The following is a 9,920-nucleotide window of genomic DNA, read 5'->3' as shown; positions in this document are numbered from 1 at the left end:
TAAGAAAATGAACCATCAAACAGAGTTGACCCTTAAACAATATGGGTTTAAACTGCACAGGTCCACTTACAGGCAAATTTTTTTCAATAGTAAATACTACAGTACTACAAGATGTGAGATTGGTTGAATCCTCAGATGCAGAACCATGGATATAGAAGGCCAGCTATAAGTTATATACAGATTTTCGACTGCACAAAGGGTTGGAACCCTTAATCCTCTCATTGCTCAAGGGTCAACTGTATGTAGTCTTACCACCAAGTTCCAGAATGAGTAGCATCTGTCCTATTAAAATCTATTCATATAAAGGTAAAACCGAATTTGCTAAGTTAAAGACAGATCAAAATCAACAATATTTCATACAACAATGTAAAACTTTAATATTATGTTTGTCTCCAATACAATATGAAAGTGGTGCCCACTTTAGCTAGGAAATCCACCAGGACTAGGCTGTCTGTTGAAAACCCAGCGTCAAGTGGAAGACTGCATAGCCCCAACATAAGAAATACAGATTTGCAAAACTTTGATAAGCACTTTACACTTATTTAGCTACCATGTAAGAACAGAAATAATCACCTCTAAGATGGGAAAATGCTAATGAATAATCATTTCTAAAACTAGACCGGACACTTTTTGGTGCAGGGACAATACTACTCTACATTCTCCACCAGGTATCCCGCATCCATCCACTTCTCTCCCTCCAAGGTACTGTCCTATTCCAAGCCACCATCATCTCTTGCTTGGACTGTTACAGTAGCCCCCTAACAGGTCTCCTGGCTTCCACACTGCTCCCACAGCCTCTCCCATCTTCCCAGGGGCTGTGACCTCAGACGGGAATGCTCTTCCTTCAGATCTTTCTGGCCCCTCCTCATCCTTAAAATTTTGGCTTAAAAGGCATTTCTCAGGGAGATTTTCCTTGACCAGCCTAACTAAAATATCCTAACTACTCCCCAGTCACGTCACCCATTTAATTCTTCCTTGTGGACTCACTTGTAGCTTATAATAGGCATTCAACAACTATTTGTTAAATGAATTCTATCTCTACTCTCTGGCCATCACTTCTACTTTCCTGGTTTTAAAGAGTGCAGGTGCTCTGGCAGCCTTACAACACCCTGCTTAAAGATGCACACACAATTCAGTGGGAAAAAAGGACGTCCCGCAAAAAACCAACTTGATGTTTATTCATCAGAAACAGTTCACGTTACATTTTCTATACCCTCAATTCGTTTTTGAGCACAGCTGTGTCTGATCCACGTTTTTACAGTACATGTACATGCATTAGATTCCCGAAACTTTTAAACAACGTAGCTTTGTTATTTGCAGTGCGACCTTGGGCCAACTTTTTAAGTGTCTTTTTTCTTCAGTTTCCCCACCAGTGAAAAGGATAAGAAGTATGAGCCAACGCAGTCTATGGACAAAACCAAAAAACAAAACAACAGAGGCATGGACGGTTGTTAAGGCACAGCAGCCAAACAAAGATGCACTATACCAGGTATGTAGTAATTGGGGGGAAAAACTCAGTCTTTAGGCCTAAGTCACTTGACAGGTCCTCGCCCGGGAAACAAAACGGCCTCCTTTCCAGGAAGGGGACTGTCCTGCATTCCCCTGCAAAGGGAAGGTCACCCACAAGGCTGCACTCGGGCCAGTGCTCCCCAGGGCCTCCTGACTCCCTCCTCCTCTCTGCTCCGTCAACCAGAGACGTTGGCTAACAGTCCTCACCTGCCAGCTCTCGGGGGTTCCCGAGGAGGCGGGGTGGGACGCGGCGCCCATTCAAGGACAAGAGGAGAATGAGTCGGTTGGGCCAAAGAAAACACTCTCGTCAATAAACACACTCCGGGAACCAAGGCACCTCAGCCTTCTCACCCAAACACAACCTCACCTTCTCCCTGGAGCCGCCGAGGCTGCCCTGCAGAATTGTCTACAACCCGCCGACTCCTTCAGAGGCCGGGTTTCGTATTCAATATGGCGGCCTCGGTTATCTCAGTCAGCCGGGCCTGGAAGAACGGAAAGCCGGGAGGGACTAGAAACCACAATTCGACAATTTCCCGTTTAGATTGAGCTCGGCAACTTCCGTCAGCTTGGCAGAGGGCGGGGTGGAGGGCGCAGCAGCTGGGAGGAAGCGGGGGCGGGATAAGGGGGCCGGCTCGGAGCCTCAGTTCCGCCGGAAGTAACCTGGCGGCCGAGGCCGAGCGTCTTCCGTCATTTCCGGCGCTTCAGCGGGCGGTTCCGGTTGTCTTCGCAAACCTTGGAGGTAGTAATTTAAGCAATGCCCATTTTATTAATTGATTTGCAAACACAAAGAAAGCTTGGCGGATAATTTGTGGGCCATTAATTAAGAGCCCTGGATTTTGACGTTGAGAAATCTTAACGTACTTTACTTTTAACCTGTGGCTGGGGGCATCGGAGAGAAACGCCTCCGTCTCTATATAAGGCATTTCCGGCCTCGTTGCGGGCCTTTTTCCCTCAGCGCTCGGCAGCGACCGTCTGCGCTCTCTTTTCCTCCGCTGCCGCCCAGTTCCCTATCAGCCGTCGCCATGGGTTTTGGAGACCTGAAAAGTCCCGCCGGCCTCCAGGTGCTCAACGACTACTTGGCGGACAAGAGCTACATCGAAGGGTGAGCTGACGGGCCGGGGTCTGGGCAGGGCCGGGAGCAGTGGTGCCACGTGGCGCGGCCTCGGCTGCGGCTGGAGGAAAGAAAGCCCGACCCCAGGGCTCTCCCGAGGGAGGGGACTGCGAGGAGACTGCGAGGGGAGAAGGGTTAAAAATGTGCTTTGTTTCGGCTTACTTGACTGCACCAGGTTTTTCCGCGTCTTTGCTCAGTTAACAAATGTAAACCTGTAGGTTCACGTTAGCGATTGCAATTTCTGAGGTCTAAGTAGCAGTTGTGTCTTAGGATAGCTCGGAGAACCAAATAAATGATCCCTGACCCTAAAGAACTTATTTTTTTACAGAAAACTAAAGCTGCTTAGGTAGCCCGGTAACAAGAGGGCGAATTGCCCCTAATTAATTTGACGGTCGTAGCTAGCGTTTGTCGTTCGTTGGCTGGTGTTTGTGGTTTTTCTTTTAAAGGCGTGTGTAATTACTTTTGCATCGTTGTCAGGTATGTTCCGTCACAAGCAGATGTGGCAGTATTTGAAGCAGTCTCCGGCCCACCACCTGCCGACTTGTGTCATGCCCTACGTTGGTATAATCACATCAAATCTTACGAAAAGGAAAAGGCCAGGTAAAAGTATCTTTGTGTTTATCTGAAGAATAGAATGCTTTCTAAGCTTAAACTCAGGGTTTTCACGTGACAAGTTAGGGTTCAAGCTACTTTCGTTTTGTGGGGATATTGTAAGCTAAATCTGTCTGTGACTTTAGAAGGCCAAGAGGCTGAAATCGTCCATTTTTTTCATGTAACAAGTAGAACATGACAATTTTGAAGAAAAAATTAGTCAATCTAAGAAATAGAAAATTTTATTCAAGCCACACTGAGGATTATAACCTGTGAAAAGCCCATCAGAAACCTCTGAAAACTGTTCTGTGCATATAAGTGGGTTTTTTAAAATTAATTAATTTATTTGTGGCTGTGTTGGGGTCTTAGTTGCGGTGCGCAGTCTTCTCATCGTCGTGGCTTTTCTTGTTGAGGAGCACAGGCTCTAGGTGCGTGGGCTTCAGTAGTTGTGGCTCGCGGGCTCAGTAGTTGTGGCCTGTGTGGTTTCAGTAGTTGTGGTACATGGGCTTAGTTGCTCCACGGCATGTGGGATCTTCCCAGACCAGGGCTCGAACCCGTGTCCCCTGCATTTACAGGGAGATTCTTAACCACTGCACCACCAGGGAAGTCTCCGTCCATATAAGTTTTTGTTTTGTTTTTGTTTTGTTTTGGGTTTTTGTGTTGTGTTTTGTTTTTTTTTAACATCTTTATTGGAGTATAATTGCTTCACAATGGTGTGTTAGTTTCTGCTTTATAACAAAGTGAATCAGTTATACATATACATCTGTTCCCATATTTCTTCCCTCTTGCATCTTCCTCCCTCCCACCCTCCCTATCCCACCCCTCTAAGTGGACACAAAGCACCCACCTGATCTCCCTGTGCTATGCGAGCTGCTTCCCACTACCTATCTGTTTTACATTTGGTAGTGTATACATGTCCATGCCACTCTCACTTCCCATATAAGTTTTTGAGACAAGGTTGTGCATTAAATAATATATTATTGACAGTTTATACAATCCAGATCTACAGGTGCAAAGCGAGTAGTGGGTCATGGGTCATCATGGCCCAAGATTCAAGATTCAGAAGGAATGTTATCTCCTCAGGAGGGCTGGTTAATGCAGATGCACGATACACAGTATAGAGGAGGGAGGTGGCCCAAACAGGCAGAGAAAATTTTTATGTTTAAATTTTTCTTGTCTTGCCACAAAATATGAATTTTAGTTCATCAACAACAGCAATTCAGCTTTTCCCCACACTGGCCTGCCAGTGTGCCTGACCCTGGCCTGGGGGACCCACCTCTGGGGTTAGGGGTGGCTCATTCTTTCAGTCCTTTGCCATTCTTCTGAAACTGCTAACAAGGGTGGAAGTTTGGGCAGGTGGACTCCAGTTCACTAGGAACGGAACTGAGCATACTTAATGAAATGTCAAACAGAAATACTCATTCTGAGAGTAAATCTTTGTGCATATTGAATATAGTGTTTCACATGGTACTAATGTTTGTTGGCTGAGGAGCTAAACATATAAAAGCATTTACCTGGGAATGTTGAGGGGTAGATTCTTGGTACAAATGGGGTCTATTGATAACTTGTAATGAAAACAAGTTCTCATGTATTGTTTGAAAAGGGACATCATACCGACATAATAGTAGCTAGCTGATTAATTTTTTTTCAAGCCTGCCAGGAGTGAAGAAAGCTTTGGGCAAGTATGGCCCTGCTAATGTGGAAGACACCACAGAAAGTGGAGCTACAGATAGTAAAGATGATGATGACATTGATCTCTTTGGATCTGATGATGAGGAGGTAATGGCATAAGTTGACATTTGTGCGTATCATTGTGCTTAAGCACAGGCTCTGTAGCCAAAGTGCCTGGGTTTGAATCCTGGCTTCACTTTATTACCTGCCTTTTAAAAATTCTCACTGGCTACATGATGAATAAAATAAAATCACCATCTTTCGGCTGAGCTCATGATGGATTTGCTTTTTTCTGATAAAGCTGGTCTGCTTTAAGCTGAGGACCTACCAGCCTTAAGCTGAGGAACAACCAGCTTTGTGAAGTATATTAAATTTTTTCTTTACAGGAAAGTGAAGAAGCCAAGAGGCTAAGAGAAGAACGCCTTGCACAGTATGAATCAAAGAAAGCCAAAAGTAGGTCATTTTATAATTTGTGTTTAACTTAATTGTTTTCCTAATAATGTGAATAATCTTTTTCAAAGACTGATCCCCAAAGTAATTTCCTTTCCTCCCCATTCGTTGAATATGTCAGTATTTCAGAACCTTCTGTTGAAGTGGAGCTTCAAAACTTCCACAGCTACTGGTCTGCAGCTGTTTTTATGGTAGCAGTTGTGGCATTCCTCTGTGGGAAAGAAACTGTTACACAACTAAACACCTCTTTCTCAGCAAAATAGAAAGTGGGCATATGTGTGACAAACACAAGGTGCATTTTCTATAGTTTTATGTGGCTAAGGAGATGATCCATTTAGAAACAAACTAAGATTTGTTAAGTGTCTTGAAGTAGGGCAAAAATAATTATTTGCATAATGCTGTTTCTTGTACTCTTTTTTAGAACCAGCACTTGTTGCCAAGTCTTCCATCTTACTAGATGTGAAACCTTGGGATGATGAGACAGATATGGCAAAACTAGAGGAGTGCGTCAGAAGCATTCAAGCAGACGGCTTAGTCTGGGGCTCTTGTGAGTTTAGTCTTTGCCTTTTGACACTGGCATCTGGAGTTTGCATCCAGTTTCAGCCTTTGTCCATCAACAGGACTTCTCTAACTAAGATTTTTCTTGATGCTCTTTCCAGCGAAACTAGTTCCAGTGGGGTATGGAATTAAAAAGCTTCAAATACAGTGTGTAGTTGAGGACGATAAAGTTGGAACGGACGTGCTGGAGGAGCAGATCACCGCTTTTGACGAGTACGTGCAGTCTATGGACGTGGCTGCCTTCAACAAGGTCTGAAGTCCATCGGGGGTCAGCGCTCTGAAATAAAAGCCTGAAAGACACCCTTGGCTCTTGACTCCTAACTAAGAGGATGGTATTCATTTATATTCCTTCCATTTTGAAGGAAGAAATTGAATGGATAGATAATTCATAAATCATATAAATTGGGGTCCGCATTGTCGTTGGACGTTTAGCCCAAAAAAGGAGGGAACTACCTGTTATAAATATTGTGACTATGCATAGATGTAGAGTAGACTTTATAAACAAATTAACGGAAGTGGACTCAGTACAACTTCTTTACCCATGAGTGATGTCCTCAGTATGCGATGATACAACTTTTACCGCAGTATTTCAAGTGTTTATATTTGCCTTGTTTTTTTTTTTTTATTATTAGTTTCTGCTTTATAACAAAGTGAATCAGTCATACATATACATCCGTTCCCACATCCCTTCCCTCATGCATCTCCCTCCCTCCCACCCTCCCCATCCCACCCTGCCTTGTTTTTTAAAAGAAATTGGGGAGGTAAACTTGACTGAAACATTTGTAGTCAGAGGTTTTTTCGTTTTTTCTTTTTTGACCATGTCACGTGGCTTGCGGGACCTTAGTTCCCCGACCAGGGATCGAACCCGGGCCCAAGGCAGTGAAAGCAGCCAGTCCTAACCACTGGACCACCTGGGAACTCCCAAGAGTTTTGATTTTAGATAATCAGTCCCATATATAATGGTTGAAGACCTTGCCCTTTGCAGGGGGTTACAAAGTTACTTAATATCTGAGCTGGCTTTCCTCGATGTGAATGTTGGGAGTACCTTAAAGAATCATGAGAAATGAGTCAAAAACAGGAAAGTGCTCAGGTCAATACACATAGCAAATAATGTCATTTGCCAGGTCATGAAACATTTGGAGATAAAGGAATTAAATGCCAGGACTAATTTATAGTTAGTAACCAGTGACTTACAGTGGCTGACAAAGTAATTTGTTGTGACCTAGCATCTTCAAGTTAGGGGTTACTTGTGACTTAAAAAAAAAAAATCACACATTTACAAATCCCACCTAAAATTTATGTTATGAGTTGGCATGTGCGACTTACTAAAGGACACCTAACCCAGGGGAGGGGAGGATTCCCAGAGTTTGTCGAGGCAGATGTTGCAAATTTAAGGGATGCCTCCTGTACTGTTCAGGGGGAAGTTGTGTTGAGCATGTGATTTTGAGTAGAAGTGTGTCCTGGGAGGGAGGCTATACGGGTGACTGATCCCTCGGCTGCGGTTCATAAGCCTGGCTTGGGTGTGGAGGTGGGACATCTTACCTGGGTTTGTAAGTCTGATTGAGCCTCTTGGGGTGTGGAGACTTAAGTACTACGGTGGCACTGCAGGTGAGTGTACTCAGAGGATGGTGTTACTGTAGTCAGGTGAGTCCAGTATTGGAAACTGCTGCCTCTTAACAGTTAATTTGGAATGTATCGAACATTTGAGTATATATTTTTTACAGTAGTAGTGTTCACAAAAGTAGAGCTTGGGAACTGTAGACCTCTAAAAGCCTTCATTTTGTAGTCTCTGTAGGCCAAGGAGATTGAATGTTTGAGGTCCAGGTTTTCCTAGCTGAACCAGATGCTGTTTTCTTCCCTCCCAGTCTGACTTTCTTTGTATGTGGCCAACCAACTTGAATGTGGGAAATTGTTTAAATTGTAAAGAAAATGTACTCAATCGGACATATATGCACTGATGAATAAAATCACCTTTAACATTTAGTCCAACAGACCCAGTCTAAAATCACTGGGGAAATTTTCAGGTTGTCAGTATCGTGAGAGCCAGCAGAGGGCAGCACTTTATTTTCTGGAGAACAGGAGAGCCCGGGGATTCTGGAAATGCTGTGGAAAAGTCGGAGGTGTAGTAGTAAATAGCCAAAAATAATTCACAATCAGTAACATGAGTAACAGCTTGATTGAGTACCAAATAGCTTGGCCAGAACATTAAGTATTAAAAATTATTAATGATTAAAAAAATGATTAAAAATGTGGTTAAAAGATTTAAATAGTCAACAAACCACAGCTGCCTTGTGAATCTTAAAATAATGAATGATGAAGCATGTGACTTTAAGATCTTGACTCCACGGCCTTGAATAAAAAATGTGTTTAATGGTATCTTTTAATGTCATTTAAAAAGGTAGATAATACATTAGCATCATTCAAAATTCTAGAGGTTATACAGTTACGTCTCCCCTGTCCCCCAGGTCTCCCATTCACTTCAATAAAAGCAACCAATGTCACCAGTTTTTTAGGTCTTTCCAGAGCTAGTCTAAGCATATGTGTAGGCTAATTGTAGCATATGACACAAACTTCTGCATCTTAAGTTTTGTCCCTAGAAATAGACTTGGATACCTTGGAGATTATATCTTGGATATTTTGTATTGGTACATAAAAGATTTCCTCATTTTTTAACAGTTACAGAATCCGTTGTCTCATATTTTACTGAACCAGTCTAGTTACTGGATTTTTAGTTTGCTTTTAGTGTTTTGCTATTACGAGCAGTGCTTACATATTCATGTGAGCCAGTATACTGAATGAACTGTTTTTGAACCAGTGGGTTCAGGAGGCACAGGTATACATAAAGAGATTTTTTTTTTTTTTTCTGTTTCTGGCTTTGGAATAAGAACCCACGTTTTTTTGCATGCTCCATAAGTGATTACATGACCCTGAAACCTTGTTTCTTTTTCACATTCAGCCATCGCTAGAACAAGGACTGGGCACAGTGTGGGAATTCGAAACATTCATTTAATTTCACTATGTTAGATGCTATAAAAATACAAAAGGATTAAGAAAATAACCATAAGGGAGGTGGTTCAAACATACTTAAAACTTAAGAATAAAAGTAATTTTGTGATTAAACAAGTACAGTCGTCCCTCAGTATCGGAGGGGCGATTGGTTCCAGGATCCACCCCCAACCCTCAAGTACCAAAATCCTCAGATGCTCAAGTTCCTTATATAAAATGGTGTAGTATTTGCATATAACCTACTAACATCCTCCTGCATTAAATCATCTCTAGACTACTCATAATACCTAGTACAATGTAAATGGTATGTAAATAGTTGCCAGCAGGCGACAAATTCAAGTTTTACTTTTTTGCAACTTCCTGGACTTTTTTCAGATATTTTTGATTCGTGATTGGTTGAATCTCTGGGTGTAGAACCTGCAGATAAGGGCTGACAATAATCCAAAAGAGGGTCAGGGAAGGCTAGAATTAAAAGTTTTTTTAGAGGAGTTAGGACTTGAGCTGGAGAGACCTTAATCAGTAATCCGTTTTGGAAAAAAAAAAAACAGGATGGTGTGAAAGGCAGAATGATAAAGGCAAGAATGAGAACAGAGGTTTGGGAGGCAATTAGACCAGTTTGGCTGGATTTTGCAGTGTCCGTTTGGGATTAGATAGGGCCAGGTTGTAGAGGCATCTGAATTATAGGCTGGCGCATTCTGTGAGGGCAATGGGAAGCCTGGTTGCCAAGCCAGAGAATGACAAAAGCAGAGCTGAGGTGGAGGTGGGAGTGGGTGGGAGGCGTGGAGGGTGGTGAAATAGATGAGAGGAATTAAGAGGGACAAACTTCCGGTTATAAAATAAGTCGGGATATAATGTACAGCCTAGGGAATATAGTCAGTAAAATTGTAATAACTTTGTATGGTGACAAGTGATTACCAGACTTACTGTAGTGATCAATTTTAATGTTCATAGTGTCAAACCACTATGTTGTATGCCTGAAACTAATATAATGTTGTATGTCAACTATATTTCAGTAAAAAAAAAA

The 9,920-nt window shown here is 42.6% G+C and overlaps 1 protein-coding gene across 1 annotated transcript; it reads left to right on the top strand.

Moving 5' to 3' along the window:
- The first annotated feature begins 2,464 nt into the window (after window positions 1-2,464).
- EEF1B2 (eukaryotic translation elongation factor 1 beta 2) lies at window positions 2,465-6,190 on the top strand. Its single transcript, XM_079710583.1, has 6 exons — window positions 2,465-2,611; window positions 3,098-3,220; window positions 4,864-4,990; window positions 5,269-5,335; window positions 5,754-5,879; window positions 5,992-6,190. Exons 1-6 carry the CDS (start codon window positions 2,532-2,534, stop codon window positions 6,144-6,146), a joined length of 678 nt encoding a protein of 225 aa, XP_079566709.1. The 5' UTR covers window positions 2,465-2,531; the 3' UTR covers window positions 6,147-6,190.
- Window positions 6,191-9,920: the final 3,730 nt, after the last annotated feature.

The sequence above is a fragment of the Hyperoodon ampullatus genome (genome assembly GCF_949752795.1).
Source record: "Hyperoodon ampullatus genome assembly, chromosome: 8".
Classification (NCBI taxonomy): domain Eukaryota; kingdom Metazoa; phylum Chordata; class Mammalia; order Artiodactyla; family Ziphiidae; genus Hyperoodon; species Hyperoodon ampullatus.
This window is presented reverse-complemented; position numbering and strand designations above follow the sequence as displayed.